The sequence below is a fragment of the Macrobrachium rosenbergii genome, chromosome 8 (assembly GCF_040412425.1).
Source record: "Macrobrachium rosenbergii isolate ZJJX-2024 chromosome 8, ASM4041242v1, whole genome shotgun sequence".
NCBI lineage: Eukaryota > Metazoa > Arthropoda > Malacostraca > Decapoda > Palaemonidae > Macrobrachium > Macrobrachium rosenbergii.
In genome coordinates, this window is record NC_089748.1 from 13,115,756 (window position 1) to 13,132,520 (window position 16,765).

Genomic DNA, 16,765 nt, shown 5'->3' on the forward strand with positions numbered 1-16,765 from the left:
GCATAAAACAAAGGGTAAATAAAGAAGAGATATAATTCTTTGGTTTATACAATTATTGGAGCTAGACCCATACGTGGCTACCAGTCGGCTCCACAAGATTCAACCACTTAACCAAGGAATTTTAGTAAATAGCCTAACCGATCTGTGAACCGCAACTATCTCCAAGTATTCTAAATTCTAGCGATGATTTCTGAGTTTGACTACATATGGAACAAGCACTCTAGTAACTCTAGTTCAGCTATGTGATAAAATCCTATACTGGTACTCAATATTGCCATTGGATGAAAAACAAAGATAAAAGTAAAATACAAAAAATAAATAGAACAAAACGGATGGAAGAAAATGCCTCATTTTAGACCAGTTTTTTTTTCACTATTTGTTAGGAGATATCTAACACTTTTCTGAAAGTTTATCCATCTTTGTTGAACTGGATCAAACCTTCCATTCCTAACCAACCATCTACGGACACATGTGGCCCTTAACTGGATTGGAACTGGAGAGCTGGCAAAAATTATTAATAGACCTACTGTGGGTAATGCTTACCTGATCTTCCTCCTCCGATCGCTCGTTACGAATATAAATATAAAAAGACACCTTTACTCTGTGTTAGATTACGCAGGAAATTAAATATGTAAATATATGAAGCTATGTAAGTATTTACCTTCAAATGGGATGAAAAATATCAGAAATTTGTTGATGTCAATGGCTGTTCCATTAACCAGCATGCCTCCCCTTTCTTTGCATACAGTTGCACTTGTTTTTTTTCTTCGTTTTTTATACAATGACAAGTGTTTCAGTGACAGCAACTATGCAGAAAGAATAGAAATTTATATATTACATCAAGATTTTGTAATATGCTATATTTTGTATGCTTGTTATTGATTAAATTCGAAATAGATACAATACTGACGAACCCTGCAATCCAAGCAGTTACAGTAGTGGGCGGGGCTTCTCCGCCAAGTTAGTGCGAGGAGGCTATAAAATAAATACTCTTGTTTTGTTTGTAATAACTAAATCTAAACAAAAAAGTGAACTTCTTCACTACAAAATTAAGCAAGAAATACCAGTAACTGAAATGTATTTGGTTAAAAAATTCTCATATACTTCATCTCCATACTTATACTACTTTGGCCAGAGATTTACATCTACGTTAAAAATCATGCGACATTTGGAATCAAAAGTCGACTCTGACAACACCTTTATGATGTCTTCCTTACAAATTTCACCGTAATCATCTATTTTAGGATTTACAAATGTATGACTTGTTCCTTTTACATATTTCAAGAACCTAACATTAATCTCTGATTCTGATACTACTTCTTCAATAACTGCAATAAAGTATCTAAACTTTAATTCACCTCCTGCTCTTTTATCAAAAGGTACCTTTACAATTACCCAATCCAAAGGCTTAATTTCTCCTGTATAAGTAATATTTTGTTCTCTGCTTGATGTACTCAGATGCTGCATATAAGAGTTTTGGGTAAAGGTTCCTGAAGTTCCTGGCTGCATCATCTTACTTGTCCCTTCTTTGGGATCCTGGACAGAGGTTTCTTCTTCAGCTGGCTTTGGTTTCACCTTTCCTCTAGGGAATCTGGAAGAGATGGCACGACTTGGTTGCTTTGTTGATGTTGGGTCCCCATTTGACAAATCTGATTGTGGGTTTTGTGGCCCTGGGTCATCCAAATCAATTTCATCATCATCATCCTTGTCCATTCTTCTTAGTGATTTTGTTGATAAGCTTTGCCCAGGTTCTACATTCAGCTGCTTCTTCTTTCTTGTGGACCCATGTCCTGTTATGCTCAATGTTGTGCCTTGAGTGCCATGCCTCATTTCCTTCAAAATATCTATTACAGAAGTATCTAGTGCCTGCATAGATGCTGCAGTGTCTGTTGTAGTGTTATCAGTGGGTTCTTCTGGAAGGCGGGATATAGCCTGATTTGGATTTAGGGGATAAATGCCACTTTTACAGAAGCCACTTCGAAGGTTATCTTTTATGGACCCTTTTATTTTGTCCATCATTTCACTCAGAAGAGAAGAGAAGCAGTCTTTTGGCAAAGCATTTCGAAGCCTTCCCACAGTAGTTTTCTTAAAGTTTTCTAGCATTGAATGCCAGTGTCTCTTCAATGGTCTGAATACAGCAATATCCAGAGTCTGTGTTAAATGGGTGGAATTAGGGGGTAACAGAGTAAAGGAAATGTTATTCTTTTCACATGTTTCAATTACAGAGGGACTGATATGGCTTGCCAAGTTATCCCCTATCAGAACAATTTTACCTTCTTTTTCTCTAGCATAAGGCAAGATAATAGTGAAACCAGTCATCAAAACTGCAAGCCTCAAACCATCCACTGAGTGATCTATTAAACCTAGTCCCTGGTGGTCCCCCCTCTGTACAGGTATCATAAAGGTGGACAGCTTTATAAACAATGTAAGGTGGTAATAAATGACCTGAAGCTGTTCCTGAAAACATTACTGATATGGAAGACTTGGTTGTGTTCATGACCCTTTCAGGGTATTTAATGCCTCTCCTAACTATTATTTTCTTTTTTCCCAGGTCATCAGTGAGATTAGTCTCATCATAGTTAATTATATTTTCTGGAGGGAATCCATTCAAGGTTACTTTCAAATTGTCATAGAATTTTTTAGTACCGCAGTAATTACTCTAGCTCTCTGGGTCTTGATATTTTTAGACAATCATCTTGAGAGCTTTGATTTGTGCCTTTTCAGAAATGAGAGACCCCATTCATGACCTGGAGTATTGTCTTTAAAGCGAGACACTGTTATCCCGCGCTTCTCAAGGTATCCCTTCACAAGCATCCTGAGATCCAATATATCCAGAGGGAAGCCCCAGTCAGCCAAAGTTATTATTCTCTCACACAATAGAGACTCCTCTTCATGACTGAGAACTTTTTGTCGTCCATCTGATTTAGTGTGGATGCTTTTAATGTAATCATGCAAGGTGCTTTTACCTAAGTTCCATTTTTTTGCAGCTGCACGTACACTCAATTTTTTTTTCCACATCACTTTTAGCTTTTTTCCAATTTTTCTTTTGATATGTTGGCAATATATTTTCTTCCTGCCATTCGGGCCAGCTTTTTCTTTGGTAATGGCGTAATTATGTTCTGCACTGTTTAAGGACTTTTTTTTTTACAGTTTTCACTTATGTGTCTGAAGTTACATGTCTTTTACTTTATGTCTGAAGTTACACTTTTTTTCCTGCAAAAAAAAAAAGTAATCTTACTTTTGTTACTGTCAGATGACTACACATGAACATTTGGTAAAATCACTTATGTGTTATCTACCATAGCTTTGCTTTAAAATGTCCCTGCCCATGCTCACACAACAGTTGTCTTTTCTCTTGAGCAAGTAAAGTTTTCCAGGGTAAAAAAAAGTAGAAGCGTTTTCTTAATTGAATTTGAAAATTTTTTTATGTACATAGGTTCATGTTTCCTCCATCAATACTGCATAATATGATTCAGCAACAAATCTCCTAACTGCCTACATTTTCATTTTTCCTAAATACTTAAATGCATTTCCAGAACAATGCATTTTTACATTTTATCCAAAATGTCCGAAATTACCCTCTATGTCTGAATTTAGACCATTTTACGGTAATTCATATTTCATTAAAGACGGAGAGAGAGAGAGAGAGAGAGAGAGAGAGAGAGAGAGAGAGAGAGAGAGAGAGAGAGAGAGAGAGAGAGAGAGAGAGAACAAAAAAACAACTCATACAATAGCGACAGTACATGCACAAAGCATCCGAGCTATAAGCTGTGTGATTGGCTACTAACAACCCTTCCAGCCAATAGTGTGTCCTCATGGAGATAGGGAGATAGAGGAGGTAAACTGAGTTATGGTTACATCAGTAAATTAATTACAAATGTAGGGATGGTTTTTTTTTTCTACAGTACATATTACAATGATAATAGATCAGTATTGAGGGATTTCACTTTAACATTTTATGGATATTTTACTGTGATTACATTAATATTAATATTTGAAAATTAGTAAATCAATTTTTTATCAGAAAAAATGTATTTAGTCATGAAAATAAAATGAAAATACAGTAATTAGTGAATATTGCTCCACGAAAAAATCCGCGAATAAGCAAATTTTTGGCGAATAATTTGGAGATATGTTCCACAGAAAAATCTGCGAATATGTGAAGCTGAGAATGCTGAACCGCAAATAAGTGGGGGTCAACTGTACACAGTCCTCAAAATGCCATCTCCAAAAGTCATTGTTCTGTGAAATGAAGAGCTACTTGTTTAAGTTTCAACAACTTATTTCTTTCAATAAGTAAAATATTACTATTTTGTTTATGTTCTATCATTGTATGGTTATAGAATTAAGTTTGGATTTTATTGGTGAAGTTATAATAAATTATCTGAAAATGTATCACATACTCTTGGATAGCATTGAAGAAAATGGAATGATTTCATGTTATAAAGTCACAACCATATTCCATTACTAAACATGGTTATATTTTCCTTAAGTAAGAATTTCACTTTCTTCCATGTTTAATATAATTCCAAGTTCTCAGTAAGCATTTCATAGTTAAAATAATTTAGTGCATTTCATGTCTGTCTACATTGTTGTCTTAAACACACAAACATTGATTTTTTATTACAGAGAAACTACCAAGTACATCTTTTTTGAGATGTATATGAGCATCTGGTTCTTGAAAGAGTGGAGATAAAGTAGTTTAATGGGTGTTTAACATTAATTTTCATTTCCATACGCAAAATATTGTGATTGCCATACTTGAGGTGATGTCCATGGACTTTAAAGGTGTAACTAGGAAGTGTTCTGTGACTTTATGAGTGAATAAAGTGCCATATATATTTTTCAGAACAAGACCAAGTTACACTTGACTCCTGCACCTACCGCAATGAGTGGCATGAAGTGGAAGTAGAACCATTAAATGCAAAACCTTCAGCTGCCCCACCACAAACACCCGTTTCTGTCTCACCACCTGTGACCTGCCCTACATTCCTTCATCCTGAATTACCTCCGCAGGTTCTATGGAAAGGACGCTTAAGTATGTATAATTTATCTATTAAAGTTTTGTAATATTCAACTGGGTTCATATATCATAATATAAAAGGGATAGTCAAAAAGTTCACTGAATTTTTAAAAAACTCATTTATTAATTAAAAATGTACAAACTTGAAGACATTATTTTTCAGTGTAGTTCCCTTTTTGATCACTGCACTTCTCAAGACAGAGTTTCCATCCATTCAATCCTTGTCTAAGGAACTCAGCATTCCTCGTTTAGAACCAGATTTTAGAAGTAGCTCTGGTTTCATTACTGCTTCCAAACCAGGGTCCTCTTTGATGTTCTTTGAGTTTTGGTAATAGAAAGAAGTCTGATGGGGCAAGATCGGGGCTGTAGGATAGGTGTGGTAAGATTTCCCATCGAAAATCTTGAAGAAGAACATCCCTGATTGCTCTTAAAGATTGTGCTGGGGCATCGTCATGAAGAAACAATACTCCGCTGTGTAACTTTTTTCATTGGTTTGCAGCCAATGCTGCCTTCAGTCTTCTTAAAGTCCTTGTGTAGTAACTTCCTGTGAGAGTCCTTTGTCCTTCAAGAAAATTTAATAGTATCAGTCCATATGAATCACAAAAACTGGTGGCCATTACCTTTTGTGCTGACCTCTCTGCTTTGAATTTTAAGATCCACAAGGAAGCAACTGTTTGAACTACATCCTACTCTCAAGAGCACATTGATGAATCCATGTCTCATCAGCAGTTACAATTCGACTCGTAAAAGCCTCTTCATCCGCTTTGGTCTTGTTAAGAATAACAACATGAAAGATCAGCTCATTGCGCCATTTGATCTGGGTGCAATGTTTTTGGAACCCATCACACAGAAAGGTTCCTGAGAACAAGAAAATCTCCATGCAAAATCAAGATTGCCTAGCTATGGGTGATATTCATGGTAGTAGCTATCTGATCACCAATTAACCCTTAAATGCCGACTGGACATATCGTGAGTCGACCAAAATTGTCTGTCGGGTGACGAGTGGATGTACTGTACGTCGACTACAAAAAATTTCAACCTTCGGTCAACTTTGACTCGACCGAAATGGTCGAAAAACGCAATTGTAAGCTAAAACTCTTACATTAAAGTAATATTCAATCATTTACCTTCATTTTGCAATAAATTGGAAGTCTCTAGCACAATATTTCGATTTATGGTGAATTTTTGAAAAAAAACTTTTTCCTTATGTCTGCGCAGTAATGCGGCCGAAAATTTCAGAAATTCTTTCGTCATTTTGTCGTAATTTTTGCACCGTTTTATATTAGCCGTTACATAAAGTTTTATATATGAAAATGTGTGCAATTTCATGTAAAATACAACAAAAAACAACCCATGGCTGTAGCTTTTATCAGTTTTGAAATATTTTCATATAAATCACAATAAGTGCCAAAATTTCAACCTTTGGTCAACTTTGACTCGACCGAAATGGTCGAAAAATGCAATTGTAAACTAAAACTCTTACATTTTAGTAATATTCAATTATGTACCTTCATTTTGCAACAAATTGGAAGTCTCTAGCACAATATTTCGATTATGGTGAATTTTGAAAAAACTTTTCCCTTACGCCCACGTGCGGTAACTCTGCCGAACATCTCGGAAATTCTTTCCTCACTTTGTCGTAATGTTTGCACCGTTTTATATTAGTCGTTACATAAACTTTTATATATGAAAATGTGTGCAATTTCATGTAGAATACAACAGAAAATAACTCATGGTTGTAGCTTTTATCAGTTTTGAAACATTTTCATATAAATCACGATGTGCCAAAATTTCAACCTTCGGTCAACTTTAACTCAACCGAAATGGTAAAAAAACGCAATTTAACTCAACCGAAATGGTCAAAAAATGCAATTGTAAGCTAAAACTCTTACATTCTAGTAATATTCAATAATTTACCTTCATTTTGCAACAAATTGGAAGTCTGTAGCACAATATTTTGATTTATGGTGAATTTTTTGAAAAAAAAAAAACATTTTCCATACGTCCGTGCGTGGTAACTCGGCCGAACATCTCAGAAATTCTTTCGTCACTTTGTCGTAATGTTTGCACCATTTTTTATTAGTCGTTACATAAACTTTTATATATGAAAATGTGTGCAATTTCATGTAGAATACAACAGAAAATAATTCATGGGTATAGCTTTTATCAGTTTTGAAATATTTTCATATAAATCACGATAAGTGCCAAAATTTCAACCTTCGGTCAACTTTAACTCAACCGAAATGGTCGAGAAAATGCAATTGTAAGCTAAAACTCTTACATTCTAGTAATATTCAATCATTTACCTTCATTCTGCAACAAATGAGAAGTCTGCAGCACAATATTTCGATTTATGGTGAATTTTTGAAAAAACTTTCTTATGTCCGCGCGGTAACTCAGCCGAACATCTCAGAAATTCTTTCGTCACTTTGTCGTAATGTTTGCACCATTTTATATTAGTCATTACATAAAGTTTTATATATGAAAATGTGTGCAATTTCATGTAGAATAAAACAAAAATAACTCATGGTTGTAGCTTTTATCAATTTTGAAATATTTTCATATAAATCATGATAAATAGAAAAAATTCTACCTTCGGTCAACTTTAACTCAACCGAAATGGTCGAAAACTGCAATTGTAAGCTAAAACACTTACAGTCTAATAATATTTAATCAGTTACCTTCACTTTGCAACAAACGGGAAGTATCTAGCACAATATTTCGATTTATGGTGAATTTTTAAAAAAAACTTTTTTTTACGTCCGCTCGTTACGAATTCATGCATCATTTTGTGATAATATTTTCTCTGTGTTGCTTTGATCGTTTTACAATTTGTTATATACCAAAATCATAGCAATTTAGTGTACAATACAAAGAAAAAAGATAACTTGTTAGCTTTAACCGTTTTGCTCACAGTGCAATTTGTATACAATTATATATGAAATTTTTTTTCGTGCTGTCATATATTTCAATATTTATATATGATAATGATATTTTGTTTAATTTCTGATGGTTGCATACTAAACTTCAGGCAATGACAAAAAAAAAGTAGCCAAAAATGAACTTTTATTCTAAAAAACTAAGCGTGCTGTGATTTTTTAAAAAAAACTTTTTCCGGTTTGGCGCTGTCACGTTAAGTGATGGTTTTGCGGGAACTGCTGGTTCCCCGCTCGTTCCCTTTTGTGGATTGCTGCCTCCTTACCTTCAAGTTTTTTTTTTTGTTTTGATGTTTTCGTTGGTGAGCTGCCGTGTTTCTGTCTTCAGTCGGGTCTGGTAGGGCAGCGAAGGTAGCGGTTGTGGCAGCAGCAGCAGGCAGTTTTTGAGTCGGCGTTGGTCGAGTTTTTGAGCAGCAAATTGGAGCACGCCTACGAAGTGGAGCACGACGTAGGGGGTGGAGTGTGACCATGAGTAGTCGTGTGACCACGAGCTGCTCATCTTTGATGACAGCGTGAGGCTGTCCTGACGTCTCCATCGGGGTATTCTGGTTTGTGGGTTCTTGTCCCTGTTGTGCAGCTGAGGGCTGTCTTGGTGCCCCGATGGAGGACGTATGTTTGGTATTTTTTTTTCTGCCTGCTGTTGTTTATTTTTGCCTTTTTTTTAAAGCTACTTTTTTTGTTTATTTAACTTGATTTTGTTTAGTGCTGCCTTTTGGTTTTTCTTGTATTTAGGGTTTTTATCTTTTTACCAGACCTGACTCACTTGTAAATCTTGTAAATAAATTAATTTTAAGCTCATTTTATTGTTTTTGTTGTTTTCCCCTCCTTTGTTTGTTGCATCTGCCGTCAGTCATGACAGCCCCGTCCTGAGTATGTTAAAGAACCTGCATAACGGCCCACTCGGGTCGTTACAATGGCAACCGTGACAGGGCGGCTCTGTTTTGGCTGGCGGGGTTGTTGCGGCATTGGAGGGGAGTATGAGTGTAAAAAAAAAAATAATCTTTTTTTTTTTTCTTTTAGGTGGGGAGGTGTCACGTTAAGTGATGGTTTTGCGGGAACTGCTGGTTCCCCGCTCGTTCCCTTTTGTGGATTGCTGCCTCCTTACCTTCAAGTTTTTTTTTTTGTTTTGATGTTTTCGTTGGTGAGCTGCCGTGTTTCTGTCTTCAGTCGGGTCTGGTAGGGCAGCGAAGGTAGCGGTTGTGGCAGCAGCAGCAGGCAGTTTTTGGAGTCGACGTTGGTCGAGTTTTTGAGCAGCAAATTGGAGCACGCCTACGAAGTGGAGCACGACGTAGGGGTGGAGTGTGACCATGAGTAGTCGTGTGACCACGAGCTGCTCATCTTTGATGACAGCGTGAGGCTGTCCTGACGTCTCCATCGGGGTATTCTGGTTTGTGGGTTCTTGTCCCTGTTGTGCAGCTGAGGGCTGTCTTGGTGCCCCGATGGAGGACGTATGTTTGGTATTTTTTTTTTCTGCCTGCTGTTGTTTATTTTTGCCTCTTTTTTTTTTTTTAAAGCTACTTTTTTTTGTTTATTTAACTTGATTTTGTTTAGTGCTGCCTTTTGGTTTTTCTTATATTTAGGGTTTTTATCTTTTTACCAGACCTGACTCACTTGTAAATCTTGTAAATAAATTAATTTTAAGCTCATTTTATTGTTTTTGTTGTTTTCCCCTCCTTTGTTTGTTGCATCTGCCGTCAGTCATGACAGCCCCGTCCTGAGTATGTTAAAGAACCTGCATTACGGCCCACTCGGGTCGTTACAGGCGCTAACTCCCGAACGCTGCCGGAATACAACAGACACTTTTGTAAATAGAGGCTTGGCGTTTAAGGGTTAATATGTTGAAATTATATTTTTTAGCCAATGAAAATGGCTTAGGTTTATTCTTTTTGCCCAAGGGGCTTCGAAAGGAAGTCATTTACAAAATTTGGATGTCTGTCAATTGCACTCTGCATTGGCAGAGTGGGAACAAGGTAAAATATAAGCCTTTGTGAGGTGGAAAATAATATGATTAATTGAAAAAAATAATGAAAGGAAAATGCTAAAGGAAAAGGAATAAATTACAGAGTTATAAGAAAATAAACAGGTAAGGAAACCTGATGCCCTCTTCTGGATAGAGGTGCCATTTTCCTCTAGGATAAAAAGGCGGCACTGTGCGAAATTTTGCACTGCGGCCAGGAGAGTTCATCAGTTCTCTCTTATAAGCTACCTGACGTTACCTATGCCCATGATTTCTGCCGCAGATCTCTTTAGGTTGATGGTTCTCCTTGGTAGGGGAATCAGTTGAACCTAGTCTGAAGAGGACATTAGAGTGCCACCTGTGTCGGCTTCCTTGGTGGCTGAAGCAGGGACATTCATTTCTGGTTCTACCTCAAGTCGCAGCAGTTCCATGAGTTTATTGGTCATTTGAGACACGGCAGAATCCTTACCCATGGTCGTGTCTGTGGGGGACCGGGAAAGAGAGAGGAAGAGGTCGTGGTGGGTGTGATAGCCTCACAGGTTACTATGACCAGCTCAGGCACGGGTTGTGAGGCCGCACCTTTGGTTGAGCTTCCGCTGTGGTCGGAAGGATCCGTCTCTCTTACCGACGCTGGTAGCAGAGCCAGGCCAGGAGGAGAAAGCGGGGTCCTGATTGGGATCTCTTGAATGGAGATTGGGGGGGTGCTCTGGTGCTGGCACTAAGACAGGGTCAGGCACTATTATTTGATTTGGAATTTGTTCATCATTTGGGACAGATGGAGCTTGGCACTACTCAGTGCATGCAAATGGCTCGGCCTTGGTCCACTTGGGCATAAAAGTATGAGCCTGAGTAAGGGCTCATGCCCCAGGGGCTGGAGAGGAGCTGGTAGTGCCAATTTGGGCCATCTGTAGCTCATAGGCCCGCTGCTTTTCCTCCCGTTCGAGCCTATCCTTTCTTTCTTGTTCTTCCTTCCTCTCCCTTCTTTCTTGTTCTTCCTTCTTCTCCCTTCGTTCTTGTTCTTTCTCCTGTCTTGCATGTTCTTCTCTTGCAAGTCTATCTAGCCTATCTTGTTCTTCCTTCTTCTCCCTTCTCTCTTGTTCTTCCTTCTTCTCCCTTCTCTCTTGTTCTTCCTTCTTCTCCTTTCTCTCTTGTTCTTCCTTTGCTAGTTTATCTAGCGTATGTTTCTCTTCCTTCTTCGCCTTTCTTTTTTTTCTCCCTCTCCTGCCGTTCTGCCTCTCTTTCTCCTTGGCATCGTCTACTTTCTCTTGGACCCACTCCCTCAGGGCTTGTTCTGACAGTCCCATGTCCTTTCTTTCCAGCATACATACAGAACTTAAAGTCCTCGTTTTGTTGGGCTCTGGATGTTGTGGACATCTTGAGATAACACTTATAGGGTGTGACCCTTTAGAAAGTCAGTATATCTGAAAAGACTCAGATTTCAGGGTTTCTGAAAAACCCAAGTTTGTTCATGATGAAGTAATTTTAATACAGTAAACCCCTCGTATTCGCGTTCTCAGGGTTCGCGGACTCACGCATTCGCGGGTTTCTCTGTGGAACATATCTAGCCATCATTCGCGGAAAATTCGCCCATTCGCGGTATTTTTCATTGATAAATATTCACTAATTACTGTATTTTCATATATTTTTCATGAATAAATGCACTTTTTGTGATAAAACTATTAACCCTTAAACGCCTACTGGACGTATCATACGTCGACTAAAATTGTCTGTTGGGTGCCAAGTGGACGCATCGCACGTCGACTACAAAAATTTCAACCTTCGGTCAACTTTGACTCGACCGAAATGGTCGAAAACGCAATTGTAAGCTAAAACTCTTACATTCTAGTAATATTCAATCATGTACCTTCATTTTGCAACAAATTGGAAGTCTCTAGCACAATATTTCGATGTATGGTGAATTTTTAAAAAAACTTCTTCCTTACGTCTGCGCGGTAACTCGGCCGAAAATTTCAGAAATTCTTTCGTCATTTTGTCGTAATTTTTGCACTGTTCTATATTAGCCGTTACCTAAAGTTTTATATATGAAAATGTGTGCAATTTCATGTACAATATAGCAAAATACAACCCATGGTTGTAGCTTTTATCAGTTTGGAAATATTTTCATATAAACCACGATAACTGCCAAAATTTCAACCTTCGGTCAACTTTGACTCGACCGAAATGGTAAAAAAACGCAATTTTAAGCTAAAACTCTTACGATCTAGTAATATTCGATCATTTACCTTCATTTTGCAACCAATTGGAAGTCTCTAGCACAATATTTCGATTTATGGTGAATTTTTGAAAAAAAACTTTTTCCTTACGTCCGCGCCAGAAATTCTTTCGTCACGTTGTTGTAATGTTTGCACTGTTTTATATTAGTCGTTACATAAAGTTTTATATATGGAAATGTGCGCAATTTCATGTAGAATACAACAGAAAATAACTCGTGGTTGTAGCTTTTATCAGATTTGAAATATTTTCATATAAATCACAATAACTGCCAAAATTTCAAGCTTGGTCAACTTTAACTCGACCGAAATGGTAAAAACGCAATTATAAGCTAAAACTCTTACATTCTAGTAATATTCAATCATGTACCTTCATTTTGCAACAAACTGGAAGTCTCTAGCACAATATTTCAATTTATGGTGAATTTCTGAAAAAAAAAAACAATTTTTTCCCTTACGTCTGCGCGCGCGGTAACTCGGCCGAACATCTCGGAAATTCTTTCGTCATGTTGTCGTAATGTTTGCATCGTTTTACATTAGTCGTTACATAAAGTTTTATATATGAAAATGTGCGCAATTTCATGTAGAATACAACAGAAAATAGCTCATGGTTGTAGCTTTTATCAGTTTTGAAATATTTTCACATAAATCACGATAACTGCCAAAATTTCAACCTTCGGTCAACTTTAACTCGACTGAAATGGTAAAAAAACGCAATTGTAAGCTAAAACGCTTACATTCTAGTAATATTCAATCGTTTAACTTCATTTTGCAATAAATTGGAAGTCTCTAGCACAATATTTTGATTTATGGTGAATTTTTGAAAAAAACATTTTCCTTACGTCTGCGCGGTAACTCTGCCGAACATCTCAGAAATTCTTTCGTCTCGTTGTCGTAATATTTGCACCGCTTTATATTAGTCGTTACATAAAGTTTTATATATGAAAATGTGCGCAATTTCATTTAAAATACAACAAAAAATAACTCATGGTTGTAGCTTTTATCAGTTTTGAAATATTTCCATATAAATCACGAAAAATAGAAAGAATTCGACGTTCAGTCAACTTTAACTCGACCGAAATGGTCGAAAACTGCAATTGTAAGCTAAAAAACTTATAGTCTAGTAATATTCAATCAATTAGCTTCATTTTTCAACAAACGGGAAGTCTCTAGCACAATATTTCGATTTATGGTGAATTTTTGAAAAAAACAATTTTTTACGTCCGCTCGTTACGAATTCATGCATCATTTTGTGATAATATTTTCTCTGTGTTGCTTTGATCGTTTTAAAATTTGTTATATACCAAAATCACCGCAATTTAGTGTACAATACAACTAAAAAAAATTAACTCATTAGCTTTAACCGTTTTGCTTACAGCGCGATTTGTATACAATTATATACAAGTTTTTTTTTTTGCGCTGTCATATATTCCAATATTTATATATGATAATGATATTTTGTTTAATTTCTGATGGTTGCATACTAAACTTCAGGCAATGGCAAAAAAAATGAGCCAAAAATGAACTCTTAATCTTAAAAACTAAGCGTGTTGTGATTTTTTGAAAAAAACTTTTTTTCCGCTTCGGCGCTAACTCACCGAACGCCGCCGGCATATGGGAGACGTTTTTGTAAATAGGGCTTCGGCGTTAAAGGGTTAAGAGATTAAGATTAAGGGAGGGGCCTATATTCCTTTTGCCCTTCCTTGTTGGGCAGTGACCAAAATGTACCGTTGTATTTCAAGCATTAAGTGAAGCATCGATGACTGGGATTCTTGGGAAATTATAATAATATATATATATATATACAGTATATATATATGTATATAGATATATCTATATATATACACATGTATATATGTAATATATATAATATAATATATATACATTGTGTATATATATTTATATATATATATATATATATATATATATATATATATATATATATATATATATATATATATATATATATATATATATATATATATATATAAACACATTATGAATATTGGTTGATTTATTACTCTTACCTTGGAGGCACTGAACTCTGACAGGCAAATACTCATAACCAACAAGAAATATTAATTTACAGTAAATTTCAATTGAGAAGGACTCAGTAGAGAAATTCAGGGTCTGAATTAATTATGTGTATTTACATTGGATCAGAAGATTAATTTATACAGGACTATTCACACTGGCTCTTGGCAGTTATGGTGTAAATTATTCAAGAAGTAAATAACTGCCTGCCCAAGAATAATGCAATCACTGATTAAAACTGTTCATGGACTTGGGAATTGAATGACTGGAATGCCAAAACAATGGGGCAATCAATAATTTCTTCAAGGGTTGATTGTTGGAGATGGACAGTAGTGGAGCAGATGGGTGATTCAGAGGTAATTATGGCCTTTCTTAATTGCTGAGCGGAGAAGTTCATAAATGCACATCCCAAAGGAGTTTGGGGAGCCCAAACGAGCGTGTGTGCGCTATGCAATGCTGAATGCCTCTCTCCTCTCTGAGCCCTATCCTCTCCTTTTTATCATCTCCCACGTGCCTGCTTTGAGCACCTTAGGCATATCAGGTGAGAGACCTTAGGGTTCCTGGATGTCATTAAATTCTTTGTCCAGTGGCAAAGCATTATCTGAAATAGAAGATCCTTGGCCAGTAGATCGTAAAGAGGAGTTTAGGGTGACACGTGGTGAAGGCAGGAGGAGGAGTATGAGGAAGGGTGTGTTTGACCCTGACGAATGCATTGTTTTTCAAACAGCAAAACAAGAGTGAGCATGACACTCTTCTTGTACTCAGACTGACGTTAAAATGGAAAATATTAGTGAGGAGAGAAGTATTTATTAATACTTTCAACAGCTCCCCCTCAGGGCAAGACGTTTTACACCTCTTTCAAGTGTGAACGACTTCAAGTGAGCCTAATGTTTTATGTTATTGTCTCTCTCCTAAAGCCTTCGCAGAGTGTGTTAAAATAAAATTACAAAAGTGTCTGCTGTTAACAATGAACAACAGTTGAATTGGCATGCATGAACACCTAGGCAGCACCTGCAAAGTTTAATACTACTTTGTGTAACTCAGCTATAAAATGGATTTAACTTGTGGTTAAGCCACTTTTGCAAATGATACAGTAATGATACTGAAGGTATTACAGATATAATATGGCAAGCATATAGTCTAGGTTGGATTTCTGCCTGTTAATGTAGAGATCCTACTTAGCTCAAATAAAGTATAATTTCATAAAAATCTACAAAGCCTGTACATATTCGTGTAACTACTCATTCAGTGAATTTCTGGTTACCTTGTTAACTTGTGGCACTCGTATCACAGATGCCTAGTGGCCTTATGGACACAATTAAGTTTTCCTTTGGAGAATTTTAAAACTTGCCATGCAAGTAATTGCCTGAAAGGTAAGTCAAAAGATTTGAAGTGCCAGAGGGTCTGGTTGTTAGCACTCTGCATTGTTCAGCGTATGATGGTTAGTAAGGTTGTTTTGCAAGGTAAACAGTTAGTTGTAACGAGGCTTAAAATTAAAATTACAAATGATTAAAGTTACAAGAGGAAGTAAGTTGCACATTGACAGAGAGGGAGTAACGTAGCATCCTACTCTGATTGGGTGCCAAGATACTCAATTAAAGTGGGGGCACAGTGCCAGAAGAGCTCTATGTCTCTCGTAGTCTACCTGGGCTTTATACACCTTTCACTGTTCTTCCTTGAATCTCCTTTGGCTTTGTGATTTAATGGTTTAGGAAGACTTGGTGAGCCTGAGCCCGAGGAAGGCGATGGTGGGCCACCTGTTCCGGCTGCTGCAATAACTAAAGCAGGGGCAGCACCAACAATTTCTACCAGTTGATGTCGCAGTTCCTTGAGCTCTGTAACCAGCTGAGGTATGGAAGGATTTTCCATCAGTCTTGTCCTCTGAAGACTGGGAAAGAGAGGAAGAGGTCTTCATGGGCATTAGGGGCTTGCAGGTTACGATGATCATCTCGGGCATGGGTTGTGAACCCGCGCCAAGGGTTGAGTTTTCTCTGAGTTCAGGGGAATGCAGAGGGGACCCTGGTAAACTTCGGGTTGGCTCTCTTACCGGCACTGGTAGTGGGGCCAAGCCGGGAGAAAAGAGGTAATCCGGACTAGGATCTCCTGAAGGGAAATCTATAGTGCTCTGGCACTGGCACTGAGGCTAGGCCAGGCACAGGAATTACATTTGAAGTTGGCTCAACGTTCGGGATGGACAGAGCGTGGCACTGCTCAGGGCACTCAAGGTGCACTGGCAGGGAGTTTGAGGCAAGTTTGGGATCTCCTGAAGGGAGATCTACTGTGTGCTCTGGTACTGGCACTAAGGCAGGGACAGGCACAGGAATTACATCTGGTAAGGGCTCGATGACCTAGGCGGATGGAGCGTGGCACTGCTCATGGAGCTCGGGTGGCACTGGCAGGGAGTTCAAGTCAATGTTAGACAGACTTTTTGTGTGTGATGGAGACGGTGAGGAGACAGAACCCATAGGTTGTCTTGATTTAGGTGGGGACAGAGAATCCTGTCCCAGGAGGAGGTCACGCCCTCCAGGAAGGTCATTTGCTACCGCAAGGGTGCAGAGCTGGGTTCTGTGGGGCTTGGTGACTC

At 37.6% G+C, this 16,765-nt stretch overlaps 1 protein-coding gene across 1 annotated transcript in view; it reads left to right on the forward strand.

Moving 5' to 3' along the window:
- Iml1 (GATOR complex protein Iml1) overlaps window positions 1–16,765 on the forward strand; it is a 596,567-nt gene that overhangs the window by 533,365 nt on the left and 46,437 nt on the right. Inside the window, 1 exon segment of the mRNA XM_067107292.1 lies at window positions 4,850–5,038. Within this exon segment, the coding sequence (XP_066963393.1) occupies window positions 4,850–5,038 (189 nt within the window).